Source organism: Pseudophryne corroboree, chromosome 2, assembly GCF_028390025.1.
Source record: "Pseudophryne corroboree isolate aPseCor3 chromosome 2, aPseCor3.hap2, whole genome shotgun sequence".
Lineage (NCBI taxonomy): Eukaryota > Metazoa > Chordata > Amphibia > Anura > Myobatrachidae > Pseudophryne > Pseudophryne corroboree.
Genome location: NC_086445.1, coordinates 468,489,141 through 468,507,535, shown reverse-complemented (window position 1 = coordinate 468,507,535; position 18,395 = coordinate 468,489,141). Strand labels below are relative to the sequence as shown.

General features: G+C 44.0%; 1 protein-coding gene across 3 annotated transcripts in view; it reads left to right on the top strand.

Moving 5' to 3' along the window:
* The window catches only part of LIMS1 (LIM zinc finger domain containing 1), a 148,358-nt gene that overhangs the window by 79,749 nt on the left and 50,214 nt on the right, over window positions 1-18,395 (top strand). Inside the window, exon 1 of one of the 3 annotated variants that reach the window (XM_063953809.1) lies at window positions 6,104-6,306. The exons of 1 other annotated variant lie outside the window; for it this stretch is intronic. In XM_063953809.1, coding sequence (XP_063809879.1) covers window positions 6,200-6,306 — 107 coding nt within the window. In that variant the 5' untranslated portion in view covers window positions 6,104-6,199. Of the gene's footprint in view, window positions 1-6,103; window positions 6,307-18,395 lie in introns of those variants that run through there. One more of the 3 variants, XM_063953810.1, reaches the window with a different exon arrangement.

The window sequence follows — 18,395 nt, the reverse complement described above, 5'->3', positions numbered from 1 at the left end:
TCACTGTGGCAGTTAATTTAATTGGACTGGTGAGGGCATTCAGGGTATCCACCATGGCAAAAAACAGTTCAGCGGAGCCCCGCCAAACAATAAAGAGATCATCAATGTATCTCTTGTAACATACAATGTGCTCAGTTTAGTTAGTATATATGTTGATATATTCTCATTATTTTCATCAGTTTTTATTATGCTGCATTTTTTCGGTGTGGAGCTCCTGATACCTACCCAAGCTGTACCTACTTTAAATCATTAGTGTTCTTGTCACTATATAACCACACACATGTTCGGTCACTTTATTTCATTTTAGAAATTAATGATGCTAAAGTTTCTATATCAGCACATTGATGTTGCGCTCCGTTATCTTATTCCCTTCCTATCATTATTTCACGCTTGAAGGCGGAAGCGCCTTGCGTGCCAGCTGCGCTATGCGTTCCACTGAACTTTCAGTGTGAGATTGCGAGTCCGGAAGCAGCTGGTTATCTAATTGAGGCGGAAGCACTATGCGGGTCACTGATGGCATGCGTTCCACCGGCGGTACTGACATCTGCAGGGAGAGGGTGAGCGCTTTGTATTCATGTATTTGCATTTGATATATGCGGTACTATTGTTATTAATTATGCACTAATATGTGCAGTGATTTGATCTATGTGGGTTCAGTTAGTATTACATTTAATTATATTTGAATGACCGTAATTGGTTAACAGACAGATGGGCGGGTTTTGGTTGGGTATTTGTAGTTCCACACCGATGGTCATTAGGTATGTGATTGTGACGGTTGCACATACTGGTCTGGAAAAAGGTCCGGCTGGGACCGAAACGTCGACCAACCATGAATAAGTTGCTGATGTGAAATTTGATAAACGTCTTTTGCATTTCAATATTAGTCTGGTGAGTGCCTTCTTTACTATTGGATATATTATGGGACCTTGTGGAAGCAAGTTTTTCTCTGGAATTTGGACACCCCAGCAGACGACATTGTGTACATAGTGAGTGCCACTTCACTTACTTTGGTATATATATATATATATATATATATATATATATATAGATATAGATATAGATATAGATATAGATATATATATATATATATATATATATATATATATATATATATAGATATGTATATATATTAAAGATGCTGTCTTAAGAGATATATAATCAAACATGCCATTTTCGTTAATACGGATGCATTGCTCAGACCTGCTGTGACGTCGTTATGGGTGAGTAGTGCTATTGCTAAATGGGCTGATAATTTAGCTTCTGATATGGATACCCTTGATAAAGATAATATTCTTTTGACTCTTGGTTATATCAAGGACGCTGCAGATTACCTAAAGGATGCGGCGAGGGATGTTGGTCTCTTGGGATCAAGAGCCAATGCCATGGCGGTCTCGGCCAGGAGGGCGCTGTGGATCCATCAATGGAATGCTGATGCCGACTTCAAGAAAAATATGGAAGCTCTTCCCTTCAAAGGTAGTGTCTTGTTTGGTGACGGCCTGGCTGACCTGCAGTATCAGGCGCCCAGGACCAAAAGTCCTCCCCAGCCTCTACCAAGTCCACCGCATGACGCTGGGGCTCCCCTGCGGGAGTCCGTGCCGGTGGGGGGCCGTCGCAGATCTTCAGTCAGGTCTGGGTTCAATAAGGCCCGGATCCTTGGGTCCTAGACATAGTGTCTCAGGGATACAAGCTGAAGGTTCAGGAAATGCCCCCTCACCGCTTTTTCATTTCGGCCCTGCCAGTTGTAAATACTGCGATACAAAAGTTGTGTCAACAGAGGGTCATTGCTCCCGTTCCCCCGTCCCAACCGGGGGGAGGGGTTCTATTTGAGCCACTTTGTCGTACCGAAGCCGGATGGTTCGGTCAGACCGATTCTGAACCTAAAATCCCTCAATCCATACTTGAAAGTTTTCAAGTTCAAGATGGAATCTCTTCGAGCTGTGATCTCCAGCCTAGAAGGGGGGGATTTTATGGCGTCAGTCGACATAAAGGATGCCTACCTACACGTCCCGATTTATCCTCCGCATCAGGCCTTCCTGAGATTTGCGGTGCAGGATTGTCATTACCAATTTCAGACGTTGCCGTTTGGGCGTTCCACGGCCCCGAGGATTTTCACCAAGGTCATGGCAGAAATGATGGTTCTCCTTCGCAAGCAAGGGGTTACAATTATCCCGTACTTGGACGATCTCCTTATAAAGGCGAGGTCCAAGGAACAGTTGTTAAGAAATGTGGATCTGTCTCTGTCGGTTCTGCGACAACACGGTTGGGTTCTAAATTTGCCAAAGTCTCAGTTGATCCTGGCCACTCGGCTGCCCTTTCTGGGCATGATTCTAGACACGGAGTTACAGAGTGTTTCTTCCGGAAGACAAAACTCTGGAAATTCAGACAATGGTCAGGGAGCTTCTGAGACCGACAAGTGTGTCGATTCATCAATGTACTCGGGTTCTGGGGAAGATGGTTGCGGCTTACGAAGCCATTCCGTTTGGCAGGTTTCATGCCCGGGTGTTTCAGTGGGATCTGCTGAACAAATGGTCCGGGTCTCACCTGCACATGCACCGGAAAATAAGTCTATCTTCCAGGGCCAGGGTTTCTCTCCTGTGGTGGCTACAAAGCTCTCACCTTCTAGAGGGACGCCGATTCGGAATCCAGGACTGGGTCCTGCTGACAACAGATGCAAGTCTCCGAGGCTGGGGCGCAGTCACGCAAGGAAGAAATTTCCAGAGAAAATGGTCAAACCAGGAATCTTGTCTCCATATAAATGTTCTCGAGTTAAGAGCCATTTACAACGGCCTGCTACAATCAAAGAGCCTTCTTCAGGATCATCCTGTCCTGATCCAGTCGGACAACATAACAGCGGTGGCGTACGTAAACCGCCAAGGCGGAACAAGGAGCAGGGCGGCTATGGTGGAGGCCACAAGAATCCTTCGCCGTGATCGCTCTGTCAGCAGTCTTCCTCCCGTGCGTGGACAACTGGGAAGTAGACTTCCTCAGCAGACATGATCTCCATCCAGGAGAGTGGGCTCTTCACCAAGAGGTATTTGCAGAAGTGGGGAATTCCTCTGATAGACATGATGGCGTCTCACCTCAACAAGAAGCTTCCGAGGTATTGTTCCAGGTCAAGAGACCCCCAAGCCAGTGCAGTGGACGCCCTGGTAACTCCGTGGGTGTTTCAGTCGGTATATGTGTTCCCCCCGCTTCCTCTCATTCTAAAGGTGCTGGGGATCATATGACGAACAAGGGTTCAGGCGATTCTCGTCGTTCCAGACTGGCCACGCAGGGCCTGGTATCCGGATCTTCGGGAATAGCTTGTGGAAGATCCTTGGCCGCTTCCTCTAAGAGAGGACTTGTTACTGCAGGGGCCCTGCGTGTTTCCGGACTTACCGCGGCTGCGTTTGACGGCGTGGAAGTTGAGGGCCAAATCTTAGCTCGAAAAGGTATTCCCGGGGAGGTCATCTCCACTCTCCTTAAGGCTAAGAAGGAGGTTACGGCGAAACATTATCACCATATTTGGAGAAAGTATGTTTTGTGGTGTGAAACCAAAACTGCTCCTGCGGAGGAATTTCACTTGGGTCGGTTTCTCCATTTTTTTGCAGGCAGGCGTCGATGCAGGCCTGAAATTGGGTTCCATCAAAGTGCAGATTTCGGCTTTATCTATTTTCTTTCAAAAGGAATTGGCCGTCCTTCCAGAGGTTCAGACTTTTCTGAACGGAGTGCTGCATATCCATCCTCCATTTGTGCCGCCTGTGGCGCCGTGGGATCTGGAAGTGGTGTTGCAGTTTCTTATGTCTCACTGGTTTGAACCTTTGCGTAAGGTTGAGTTAAAGTTTCTCACTTGGAAGGTGGTCATGCTTTTGGCTCTGGCGTCTGCCAGGCGAGTCTCAGAGTTGGCGGCCTTATCTCACAAGAGTCCATATTCGATCTTCCATTCGGATAGAGCAGAATTGAGGACTCGTGAACAATTTCTGCCGATGGTGGTTTCTTTGTTTCACATTAACCAACCTATTGTGGTGCCTGTGGCTACAGATGCTGTGGCAGTTCCAAAGTTTCTTGATATTGTACGAGCTTTGAAAATGTACGTAGTCAGAACGGATCTTACCAGGAAAACAGGGGCTTTGTTTGTCCTGTATGCTTCCAACAAGATTGGAAATCCTGCTTCTAAGCAAACTATTGCACGCTGGATTTGTAATACGATTCAGCAAACTCATTCTTCGGCTGGGCTACCGTTGCCGAAGTCAGTAAAGGCCCATTCTACCAGAAAAGTGGGCTCGTCTTGGGCGGCTGCCTGAGGGGTCTCGGCACTTCAGCTTTGCCGAGCAGCTACGTGGTCGGGTTCAAACACCTTTGCTAAGTTTTACAAGTTTGATACCCTGGCTGATGAGGACCTCATGTTTGCTCAATCGGTGCTGCAGAGTCGTCCGCACTCTCCCGCCCGTTCTGGAGCTTTGGTATAGACCCCATGGTCCTTTTGGAGTCCCCAGCATCCTCTAGGACGTAAGAGAAAATAGAAAATAGGATTTTAGTACCTACTGGTAAATCCTTTTCTCCTAGTCCGTAGAGGATGCTGGGCGCCCATCCCAGTGCGGACTGTTACTTGCAGTTTATTATTACTGGTTAAATTTGTTTACACGCGGGTTGTGTATTAGTTATATTCAGCTTGTTGCTGTTGTTAATTCATACTGTTATCTGGTTTCCTGATACTCCGGTTGTACGGTATGTTTGTGGTGTGGGCTGGTAGGTTTCTCGCCCTTAGTTTAATCAAAAATCCTTTTCTCGAAATGTCCGTCTCTCCTGGGCACAGTTCCTATAACTGAGGTCTGGTGGAGGGGCATAGAGGGAGGAGCCAGTTCACACCCATTCATAGTCTTTTTAGAGTGCCCAAGCTCCTGCGGATCCAGTCTATACCCCATGGTCCTTCTGGAGTCCCCAGCATCCTCTACGGACTAGGAGAAAAGGATTTACCGGTAGGTACTAAAATTCTATTTTAGACAACCTGGGTTAAGTGAGAATGGTGCAACCTGGCATTTTACTGCCAGGTTGCACTTAGAAGCCTCTAATAGGCTGTTCAGGTGCTCTGGGGAAGGGGCCAAGACTGCCTGATTACATCCTGGGCTGTGTTTCGTCAGAGGTGCGCTTCCAGCTTCCCTCGCCCGGTGTGTGTAGGAGTGTGACGTGTGTGTATGACTTGTGTGTTTGTGTATATGACATACATGTGTGTCTGACATGAGAGCAGCCAGGCAGTACTATCTTGTAGAATGCCAGGGCAGACCATTCTTATATCTGAAAGGGGACGACCCCGGGAATTTCCCAGATCTCAGGTGTAGTGTGAAAGGGGGTCTTGAGCAAAAGGCCGGGATTCTCAGAGGTGAAAAACACTGGTCTGAGCAGGGAAATTCCCAGGTGGTATGTCTGAAAGTGCTATAAGAGGCCATTCCTTTTATGAAAGTGCAGACAGATAGCATGTCACAATTGCTGGCCTTTTCACTTTTTATGGTAAAGAGATCACCTGTTACTGGGAGAAGTTCTTTTTATTATTTCTAACTACATAGTGAAAAGGCGCTGTGAGTAAAATTCACAAAAATGACTTGTTCAAGTGATAGTCATAATGTTGCAGTGCAATAATGCTAATATTTCTATGTACTACATCAGTTTTCAATTTTTTTTAAATATATTGCTGAAATCAATACATAGCTTGTTTATCTTGTGTTTCTGCATGGATGAAATTCACTTTACCAAGTGCATTCACCTTTCCTCTAGCTAGATTTGCGCGGAAATTGCATGGATCCCACAGTGCTGTATGTGTTGTGTGTAGCCTGGCAGCTGAGTGCAGTCAGCATACTCTGAGGCATAGATCTGACATTCTGGTGTGTGGGTGCCTGTCCACTTAGCACAACAATGACACTGTGTACACACTACACACAGTCTCAGAGGACAAAAGAGCCAGCAATCCCGCCTCCAGCCAAATAGCTGCTTTTCCTCCTAGACCGCCCCATAGGTGTGTAGAAAGGGCTGTGATAAGGAGAGCATACCGGAGTGGCCGTGTTACATAGGGTGTGTGCTAGTGAGGAACAGGAAGCTGCTGCTAGTCAGTACAGTAACACTGCAGGTGTGCAGGCAGGCAAGCTGCTGTCTCTGCAGGCTACTCAGCTTTTTTTCTATAGACATCACATTTTTTTGTTTAAAAAAAAAAAAAAAAGAATAAATCATGAGCGCATTGCAGCTGAAAGCGTTGTCTCAGTCAGACCTGTACAGGAGGAGAAAGGAGCGTCCTGACAGTGTGGGGCTTAATGGAATCCATGCAGACAAGCTAAGGTGAGTCCCTGGTTACCCCACAATCCCCGCCTGCTCATTTCTGGCTTAATCATTGGGTTTTTTTAGCAGTGCAGAGAAAAGTCAGATTTCTTTTCCTGTTTTAAGCAGACAAGATATCAGACGGAACCTACTTTCATTAATGCTAATTGGTATATTTGTATATGGCGTTGTGTATTGTTGCAATAAGCTGTGTGAGTACAGCTGTAAACAGCTGTTTCAAAAGAAAATGTATCATTTTTACATTGCTAGCAGATTATTATTATTATTATTATTATTATTATTATTATTATTATTATTATATTGTAAATGAATCCGTGGTAGTTGCAGCTGTTTCAGTGATACCAGGTTCATGTTGAAGCTGCCAGGGGTAAAACTCCTCTATTCCTCTGCAGTTTCCATCAGTTGCTCTGCAGCACGCAGGCATGTGAAATGTCCAGCAATGAGGTGTTAGTGGAAAGTTAGGAATGTAGTGTAGCAGTGACCCCCACTGTTGTCCTGGCTCCGTCCTCTTTGTGTACTGGTATCCTGGTGCATGTAGGATCTTGTTTGTGTTCCTATCTGTTCCACACAGGCTGGCTGTGCTGACTGAAGGGCTTTAGACAGAAGAATGTGGTAGAACTACTGTAACCTGTAATGGGCAGGTAGAACCAGGACTGATCTTTGTTACCTAGAGTGCCTGTTTACGGTGCACTTTGAATTGTAGTTGTAGCTTCTACTGCAGTGATTATCAACTGGGGGGCCCTAAGTCTACACCGGTGGCCCCAAATCCTTCATGTGTTATTGTCACATTTGATTGTTATAGTCTAAAAACCTTGTCTAAAGTGTCTGCTTATGTTATTACAGAAATGCGTTTCTTTGAGTAAATGTATTAGCTAATTTGAGCCAACAATAGCACCACATCTTTAGGTTTGCCCGTCCCGCTGCTCATTTGGGTATTAATGACTGCTGCTGCAATGATTATACACCTTGGTCATGTCCTGCAATTATAATTATCAGTTGTTGTTATTATCGGTTATTTATATAGCGCACACTCATTCTGCAGCACTTTACAGAGAATATTTGGCCATTCACATCCCTGCCCCAGTGGAGCTTACAATCTATATTCCCTACCCACATGTACACACATTCACGCTAGGGTTAATTTTGTTGGGATCCAATTAACCTACCAGTATATTTTTGGATTGTGGGAGGAAACTCGTGTACCTGGAGGAAACCCACACAAGTACGGGGAGAATATACAAACTCCACACAGTTGGAGTCCACACAGCTGCAATGTTCTGTACTGTAAGTCACTTTTTTTTTTTTTTTTTTCTTGTTCTGTTTATGCACTCTATAAGGTGCTGCGTACTCCTTGTGGTGTCATATAAATAAAGGATAATAGTAAAGTGTAGGTTAGAGGGCATCTCCAATGTGTACCAGGATGCCTGTCACTGTTCTCATGTTTATTACAGTAATGCAGGCTCTGACTTGTATCCAAAAGTTATGCAGTTTTGTTATTAAAAAAACAACAGCTTGCAGGCCCCCACAAACAACGATGTTCATTGTCAGCAATTGTACCCCAGCCTTTGCCCTCACAAAATGAAACTACTGTAGGTGCTGATTGCACCCATGTGTGTCCTCATAAAAGTATTACACAGCAGTAAAACAAAAGTATTGCCCACCTTCATGTGTGCTGCTGAAAATACATTGTGTGACTCTATGGGGCATGTGTATTAATAATCTCGAACTCCTACGATTATTAACACTGTCGCTGAAGATAGTTTCATGTGAAACCCGTAGGGACAGCGGTAGCGATAGGGTCGGGGCCGCACTAGATAATGGAGGATGCTGGAGAGGGATCAAAAATGATCTCCCTCCTGCTACCATGCCTCCATAGGCTAAAATGAGTTTACACCATCTGAAAATGGAGTAAAGTAACGTGGCCAAACTCTGAAAATCTTTGCTATTAAAGGTTTAATGCATAAAGGTCAAATTGATCATGTTGGGAGCTGCAATCTGTACCTCTAATTATCATTCTGCAGGAGATATCTGTGGCATCTGCTGCATTATGCTGTTAGTACATAGCCACAAACCATAAAATGATGCAGAAACTCCAGTTTCTATATATTTTATGGAGAAAAGCTTGCTACACATGCCCCCCTATAAGAGAGAAAATATTCACCTGCATGTTACACACTAAATGCTTCCCTAACTTAGTGTATCCGGTTCTCTGCTTTATGGTGCTTTCATACATCATTGAGGCACTGAATCTTTCAGTAGTTGTAGAAGGGAGATCGGTATGCGATCCAGGTGGACAGGATGTTGGCAGTCACAATAACGAAGTGTCGGTATACTTACCTCAGCCGCCAGGGGAGAGGTAAGTATTCTACCTACCTGCCTAACCCCTGCTTTCCACAGCCTAACCTGAACCCCCCGCAGCCTAACTTTAATCCCCCCTGGGTGGCTCCTAAACCTAACACCACCACCCCCTGCAGCTAAATCCTTACCCTGCCGGCTATACTTGCCTTTGTGATTCCGGCTGTCAGGATTCCGGTGTCGGGATCCTACCATGTTCTTGATTCCAGTGTCGGTGTTCAGCTGGGTGTTAGGATCCTGGCTGTGGTGATCTTGAACGTATACCATAGGAGGTTGTAGCGAAAAAAGCTTTCTCTTTTTTAATAATTCGTTCTGCAGGATTTTCTACTATATTTTGGAGTAGTTTAACAACTTACATATTTACAGGCTGTTTGAAAAATAACAGAAGCAGCTTGGTACTTTTGTTTAGGTCTTACAATTTTCTCTCACCCCGATCTTTAATAAATCCCCCTTTTAATGTTTTACAGGTTTATTTTTTTTAATAGATTTTCTGTTGATCTTTAGGCAGTTTGATTATCCGATAAAAAAACGTTTTTATTTTGCCTGACTTCTTGCGAAACCGGTATGTGGGAAACCGGATATTGGGTAGCTTGTGTGCATGAGGCTGTGCTTAATCATTCTTGACATATGATGATGTTTCCTTCTGTCTAATTTCTCTCAGCTACTTTTCTATCTATAGTAATCGTTAGAAAGACCATGATTCTTTACCGATATCTAACAATATACAATACCATCTGTGATATGGCAACTTATGGATGAGTAGTGCTGATTTACAACACTTGAGTGCTGTGTTTCTTTGGTTACGTTATTTACGTAAGTGAATATTATACTTGTAAACTAGGAACAGGAAACATTTGAGTAAATGAAAGATGTGACATTTGAAAATGTTTTCGGTTTCTGAGTAAGCAAAGCACATCCTTAGTGACTTTGAGGGAGATGTGATAGTTGGGGCACGTTTGTTATGGTAAAGAACTAAGGTTTCTCCTCACCTTTGTGTGCTGCCTTGTACTACTCCTGAAAATATCAGCCTGAAATTCTGTCTGGCCTCTAGTAACTTGTTCCTGCAAACTGCAGTGGCCCGGCAGGTAATATTTTGAAAATGTCTTTATAAACGGTTAAGCTTAAGGTGGGTACACAGAAGGCGACGTGCTCTATGAGGGACGTCACCTAGTGTTTCTCCTCCTGGGCTGAGCGGTCGGCAGCAGGGCATACACACTGAACGATATCGCTCATTGATGTCACGCTGCGGCTGTCCCATGAATGCAGCTTTTGGACAACAGTCCAAATTGAGCTGCATGCACGGCCGCCAGCGAGGGTCGTTAATGACTCTTGGGGCCGTGCATCTCTCGTCGCCCTACGGCATACACACTTGCCGAGAAAGTGAATGACGTTGCTCAGTAAGGGTGAAAATGAGCAACGTCGTTCATTTTCTCGGCAAGTGTGTATTCACCTTTTAGGTTTTTCAAAGTTGTGTTTCATTATTTGTTGTTGACTTGAAGTTTTCTGTGCAGGTTATCAGTTTTGCAGCAATTGTTTTACAATTGAAATTTTTTTTCAAAACGGTTTTATTAATGTCCTCCAACATACTGCATCACTGCAGGCACCTCTGAGCTTAATATTGCAAAATTGTACTGTCCACAAATATGGGTATCCGGTTGATATATCTACAGTAAAAAGATAGTCAATAGGTCATCCCCAAAAGGTTGACGTGACAGTGGTCAACACACACATATGGTCGACAAGTTTTGTGGGGGGGGTTTTACCATCCATGTAGAATACGATTGGGAATAGCAACCGAAGCGTGGCGAGCCTGTGGGACTACACATTTACACTAATTTGGCTCAGATATGGTGAAACATACAAAATAACACACAAAAAACTAAACTTGACCATTTCTGTGTCGACCTTTTGACCCTGTTGACGTTTTGCATGTCAACCATTTGGGGTAGACCTATTACCTGTCTTTACTGTAGATCTATTAAACTATACCCACAAATGTGTGTACATTATTTGGCAGGATGGAGTACAGCATATAAAGCGTTTCTCTGTAATTTGACCTACTAGGTTTACCAAAGCATCATTTAAAAGTGACCCTTGTCTTTCCCTACACAGCCCCTTGCGGTTACCTCCTCATTAAACAGTTTAGTGTAACAGCCATAGAAAGAAGATGCCAGTATCCGTGTATGTGACTAGTGCGGGATATACATCTGCGGCGCATTTCCCCGATTCCGTAATCAGTCAGCTAATTCTGCATGTCAAAAATCCCATATGTGACAATCCAGATCATGCTGGATTTCCTAGATTTCCTATTGTCTGGGGATTGGGAAATTACCCCAATCCTAGGCTGATATGTGGTATTATTACATAGGGAAGAGGGGACTGTACAGTGATATGAGGGGGAATAACACAGCTCCTGGTGCACGCTGATATGTAATATTATTATATAAGGGAGAGAGGTACAGTGAGGGGTATATTCATCAATATCTACTAATTCCCTGGACCAAAAGACATTCTACCTGCAGTTACCAAATTTGGCAGTTGCCGGAGGGATCCTGCGCGAATCTACCTATCCAGCAATGCAGTGTCTGCTTCTAGCATCTTTGTAACATTACTATACATGTGCTGCATTCCCAGTCCGCTTTGACAAACCAGAGACGTACACAAAAAGTATTAACTCTGTATTAAGAACCTAAGGATCAAACAAGATACTGTCCCCTGAATTTCCTCATTACAAACTGGTACATATCCCCCCACAGTGCTGATCAATTATGTAATAAATGGGAGGCAGTACACCTCTGTTCCGAATTTAGATACTTAATGAGTTCTGGGTTTTGTAATCAGTAAAGTGTTAATTTAACCCTTTTTACGACGTAGACCTGTTTAGTGAAATGTGAAAGTTATAATATTTATAAAAATATTGAAAATAATAAAGCTGGCACAATGACTGTACTGAAGAGAGGAGTAACGTGGCCAGCAGCCAGCTGGGGAGGGATCCAGTAGAGGTGGCATGCAGGTAGCCATAAAAAAACATCCTGATGTAACGTTGTGTTTAACACAAGCTCAGCTTCATTCCCTGATAAGCGCACTGCCTTTGTGGGCACCATAGCAAGTTGTACCTGATGGTAAATAAAGAGAAGCAGTGATAACTCCTCTCCCGATAGGCTGGAGAAGGGGGTTTTCACTTTTTCATAAATAAGCACCTAAACCACAGAGCTGCAGCAGTAATGTACTCAGACTTAGTTTAGCTGCTGCTTACCCAGAATGTGTTTGAATTTGGGGATAGAACAGCTTTTAGTTTGGGTCATCAGATTGGTCTCAGCACTATAGCAGGAGACGAGTGCACCAATCTGATTGGATATTTTGACTTGTCCATTCATTGGATTGAGTTACTAGAGAATTTGCATGTGACACAGGAATTGTCCTGATGTGTGGAAGGGAATGGAGGCAGGAAGTCATTGTTAAAGTGGAAGATTTTCCTCTCAAGCACATCTCCATATGAAGAACTGGTCATAGGCAGTATTCAATTGTGTGTGTGTGTGTGTGTGTGTGTGTGTGTGTGTCTGTCTCCCAAATCCCTTCCATCCCGTGCCCAAAATTCAATTGTATTTCCCCTGGGGGTGGCATATTGAAATGAGTGAAAAGTGACCCATTTGGGTGCCCGAGCGGGACTTTTTGCGTCACGCCCATTAGTTTAGTCGGGTTTAGCTGCTTTACGCGATAGGTGCGATAGAAAAGATCAATTGTATATCACCCTGCTCTGTCCTGTCACTTTAGATGAGAGTGCGGACAGCTGCCAGCACTGGCATTTCAGCTCGCAGCTCTCGGAGGTGGTGAACTGAAATGAGCGAAAAGTGATCTGTTTGGGTGCCCAAATGGCACATTTTGCATCACGCCCAGCACTTTAGTCGGGTTTAGCAGTTAAACCTGGTTTGTTTTGGTGCATCTGATGCGATAAACAATTGAATTCCCCCTTAAACTTTAAACTCCTATGTGAATGAGAAATATTGTTTGTACAGCATAGAATGGTGTAAAATAACAGGAATAAGCAACAAAGAACCCTACACATACAACCGTAGCCACCTGCACTTTCCCTACCGCACATACAACCGTAGCCACCTGCACTTTCCCTACCGGCACATAAAAATAGGATGCAGCCACCTGCACTTTCCCTACCAGCACATACAATCGTAGCCACCTGCACTTTCCCTACCGGCACATAAAAATAGGATGCAGCCACCTGCACTTTCCCTACCAGCACATACAATCGTAGCCACCTGCACTTTCCCTACCAGCACATACAATCATAGCCACCTGCACTTTCCCTACCAGCACATACAATCGTAGCCACCAGCACTTTCCCTACCAGCACATACAATCGTAGCCACCTGCACTTTCCCTACCAGCACATACAATCGTAGCCACCTGCACTTTCCCTACCAGCACATACAATCGTAGCCACCTGCACTTTCCCTACCAGCACATACAATCGTTATTTTGCAACTTAATGTATCTCCTGTTCCCCACCCCTCTTACACTGTCAGCTCGTTTGAGCAGGGGTGTTTTTCATTTCTGTTCTATGTCGCTGTATGTAATGTATTTGTATAATGAGTCCTTCATTTTTTGATGCTGCGTAGTAAGTCAGCACTTTACAAATACAAGATGATAATAATTGTTGGCATCTTTTCATATGGCAATAGAGAGTAAATAAACTAACCTCCTTTGCATCCATCGTATTGCATGACCGCCAAAACACTCTCCAGGTCCTGAGATGTAGTATTGGCTGTTACAGTGCTGAAGACCTGCTGGATATGGACCAGTATCTGAATTTGTATGCATGCTTCAGTTTTCCTGTAGCCTTAGGGTGTCGGTATGTGAAGCATGCCGCCCCACCGCCTCCTCTGCATACCATGCCTTATTACACAGCAGCTATGTTTCCAACACTTGTGGTCAGGGACTGTGCTTGACATTGCAAGTAACATGCAGAACTTGTTTTCCATGTGATTATGTACAGAACAGTCTAAACAGTAGTGATAAGGAACCTGAAGCAGGTCACTCCATTACATTGTGCAGTAACAGGCCTGGCTGCATGAATTACCACTATTATGTCAGCACTGATTCTCACAAACCATAAATGTTACATTCATTATTTTATTAACAATCTCAAACAGGAGTTATAACAGATGTAATGGATCTTATGCAATAGCCTGTGAGATTGCTCAAAACACACTGGTTTTTCCTTTTTGAATGATTGTTTGAAAAATAGGGACAGACTGGTCAGATCGCAGTGCTTATATCTCGCAGGCCAGTACACAAGGCTCTGTCTCCCTCACAGACTGGTTTCAGAAATAATGAAAATAGCTTTGTGAAGAAGTGGTAGCAGATCCTACAGTAACAGAGCATACATATACAGTACCATACATACTGTACACCCTTTTTAGAAAAAGGAAACAAGCTGTAAAATTGTGTTCTCCATCTGTCCTGAACTTCCCTCTACCAGCAATGGTAAATTTACTTTAACATCCTTTTATAAGGCTTTCTTCTATGAGTGATGCCATTATATTCATATAAAACTGTCCATAAAGCTTTTCTGTAGGTTTTGCAGGCAAGTCCTGTGCAAACGCTCCATCCAGCAGACGCACATGTGACATGTACCTCATTGAGCAGTTAAGAGCCACCCTACTGTATATGTACTTTCTCCATTAACATGAACAGAAGATTTGTTGCATGCTACCATGTCTGTGAGTCACTCCCACATTTCTAGGGATTTGTACCATTGCTGTGAGGCCACAATAGAAATGGAGAATTATTTTGAGTTCCCAGTTGATGGTTGTCATTTTTTTCTTCAAAGTTGACATGTTGCCAATTAGTGTATTTCTGTATCATGCCAATTACTGTACCAGGCACCACACTACAAGGCAATGTCCATCCTGCCAAAAACTTTGCTGCAACTTAATAGCAAATATGATGAAAGTTAACAAGTAACAAACTAATAAATATATATATATATATATATATATATATATATTTACACAAATATGGTGTGTGTAACAGTTGTCCCCCCTCTACAATTTCACAGTCTATGTAAAGGTCAGATTTGGAGGTGAAACATGCATGGAGTCATCTATAATTAGTATGCCATTTAATGCCAGAGCGTCTGGTGTTAACAGTGGATACAGCCCTATAAGGAGTTTTGGGCATGTAAGAGAATTTTCAGTAGAGGTTGTCAGTTTGTTTATTACAGCTTCTGCTTTCCTTCCACATGTCACATTGTAATAACACGTAAGACTGGCCATGAAACAACTAAAACAGAACATTGACATGTGCTCAAATATTTCTACACCATACTGTATAATATACTGGATGCTCCATGTTGGTCACTCCATAGACTTATCTGCTTCTTCAATTGGTCACAGAGAAACCACATTGCTGTGTTAGAAATCTAAATGATAATGGTTTCTTTGAGAGCACAGCAGGAGCTGACAATTTAGCACCACAATTATTTGGCAGTGCTTATGTGATTGTGTATTATTAGTTTATGAAATACAGATGTGTAGAGTGTGGTAATTAATTTATATTTATACTACAGTTTCAATGGTGACTAGGCACATACTGGTTGAAATTTGTGCCCTCATTTATCAATGAGTGATAAATTTCACCAGCCAATCCGCTCCTAACTGTAATTTTTCAAACCCTGCATGTGACATGGCAGTTAGGAGCTGATCGGCTGGTGCAATTTATCACTCGCAGTGAAATTTATCACTGATTGATAAATAAGGGCATTGGTTTCTAACTCAAAATGTTATTAACAAAGCTGAAATGTGCAATCAGTTTAGTACAGGACAAGTGTTGTGTGAAATGTACCAGTATATAAATGAAGTGCACGTTGTTATGGTTAGTCTTAGCTATTTAACAAAATAAGGCCTTGGGTTAATATCTTAATGTTCCTGTAAACAGTTCAACTTCATTTCATATTACCTACTGTTGAAAGCCAAATAATACTTGGTCTGCCTCCAGTATCCCTTATCAGAATGTAAGAAATAGTTCACATACCTGCAAGATGCCCCATCACCCAATGCAGCTGTATACCGTGTAGACAGCTCTTTCTTTTCCTGTAATAAATGTGATTACCAACCACAGAAAATGCCTCATTGACTTTTGGTCTTGAAATGCATTTTAATATATTCATGGAAGCACAGAATCCCCATACGCAGAATCTAAGAGTTACATTCTGGGTATTTGGAGATCCGTGCAATTCCAATAGGTATTTCTGGGCAATAAGTGTCGGCGGGCATGTCTGGGGCGTGCAGGTGTTGGCTACTGCATCATGTACCGCCACATATTCTGAGCAACCATAAGGTTCATAATTCCTCAGCAGACAGCCCACTGGCTGCGGCATTAGCACAAATCCACAGTAGCCGTCACAGTATATTTATTTAGTGTATCTGACTTTTTTTCTACTATCGGCAAGCAAAATCAGCAGAACATGCAGGGCTGGTCCACATATACACAATGTAAAAAAATAAGAATTTACTTACCGATAATTCTATTTCTCGTAGTCCGTAGTGGATGCTGGGAACTCCGTAAGGACCATGGGGAATAGCGGCTCCGCAGGAGACAGGGCACATCTAAAGAAAGCTTTAGGATCACCTGGTGTGCACTGGCTCCTCCCCCCATGACCCTCCTCCAAGCCTCAGTTAGGATACTGTGCCCGGACGAGCGTACACAATAAGGAAGGATTTTGAATCCCGGGTAAGACTCATACCAGCCACACCAATCACACTGTACAACTTGTGATCTGAACCCAGTTAACAGCATGATAATAGAGAAGCCTCTCGAAAAGATGGCTCACTACAACAATAACCCGAATTTTTTTTGGTAACAATAATTATGTACCAGTATTGCAGACAATCCGCACTTGGGATGGGCGCCCAGCATCCACTACGGACTACGAGAAATAGAATTATCGGTAAGTAAATTCTTATTTTCTCTGACGTCCTAGTGGATGCTGGGAACTCCGTAAGGTCCATGGGGATTATACCAAAGCTCCCAAACGGGCGGGAGAGTGCGGATGACTCTGCAGCCCCCAATGAGAGAACTCCCGGTCCTCCTCAGCCAGGGTATCAAATTTGTAGAATTTTACAAACGTATTTGCTCCTGACCAAGTAACTGCTCGGCAAAGTTGTAAAGCCGAGACCCCTCGGGCAGCTGCCCAAGATGAGCCCACCTTCCTTGTGGAGTGGGCATTTACAGATTTTTGGCTGTGGCAGGCCTGCCACAGAATGTGCAAGCTGAATTGTACTACAAATCCAACGAGCAATAGTCTGCTTAGAAGCAGGAGCACCCAGCTAGTTGGGTGCATAGAGGATAAACAGCGAGTCAGATTTCCTGACTCCAGCCGTCCTGGAAACATATATTTTCCGGGTCCTGACAACGTCTAGCAACTTGGAGTCCTCCAAGTCCCTAGTAGCCGCAGGCACCACAATAGGTTTGGTTCAGGTGAACGCTGAAACCACCTTAGGGAGAAACTGAGGACGAGTCCTCAATTCCGCCCTGTCCGAATGGAAAATCAGATAAGGGCTTTTACAGGATAAAGCCACCAATTCTGACACGCGCCTGGCCCAGGCCAGAGCCAACAGCATGACCACTTTTTCTGTGAGATATTTTAACTCCACAGATTTAAGTGTGTCAAACCAATGTGACTTTTGGAACCCAAAAACCACCTGGAGATCCCAAAAGTGCCACTAAAAGCACAAAAGGAGGCTGTATATGCAGTACCCCTTTAACAAATGTCTGAACTTCAGGGACTGAAGCTAGTTCTTTTTTTTTTTTTTTTGGAAGAAAATTGACAGAGCCGAAATTTGAACCTTAATGGACCCCAATTTCAGGCCCATAGATACTCCTGTTTGCAGGAAATGTAGGAATCGACCCAGTTGAATTTCCTCCGTCGAGCCTTACTGGCCTCGCACCACGCAACATATTTTCGCCAACTGCGGTGATAATGTTTTGCGGTTACATCCTTCCTGGCTTTGATCAGGATAGGGATGACTTCATCCGGAATGCCTTTTTCCTTCAGGATCCGGCGTTCAACCGCCATGCCGTCAACGCAGCCGCGGTAAGTCTTGTAACAGACAAGGTCCTTGCTGGAGCAGGTCCCTTCTTAGAGGTAGAGGCTACGGATCCTCCGTGAGCATCTCTTGAAGTTCCGGTTACCAATTCCTTCTTGGCCAATCCGGAGCCACTAATATAGTGCTTACTCCTCTCCATCTTATCAATCTCAGTACCTTGGGTATGAGAGGCAGAGGAGGGAACCCATACACTGATTGGTACATCCACGGTGTTACCAGAGCATCTACAGCTATTGCCTGAGGGTCCCTTGACGTGGCGCAATACCTGTCGAGTTTTTCCCAACGGTTTATAATCATGTGGAAGACTTCTGGGTGAAGTCCTTACTCTCCCGGGTGGAGGTCGTGCTGAGGAAAACTGCTTCCCAGTTGTCCACTCCCGGAATGAAAACTGCTGACAGTGCTATCACATGGTTTTTCGCCCCGCGAAGAATCCTTGCAGCTTCTGCCATTGCCCTCCTGCTTCTTGTGGCACCCTGTCTGTTTACGTGGGTGACTGCCGTAATGTTGTCCGACTGGATCAACACCGGCTGACCTTGAAGCAGAGGTCTTGCTAAGCTTAGAGCATTGTAAATGGCCCTTAGCTTCAGGACATTTATGTGAAGTGATGTC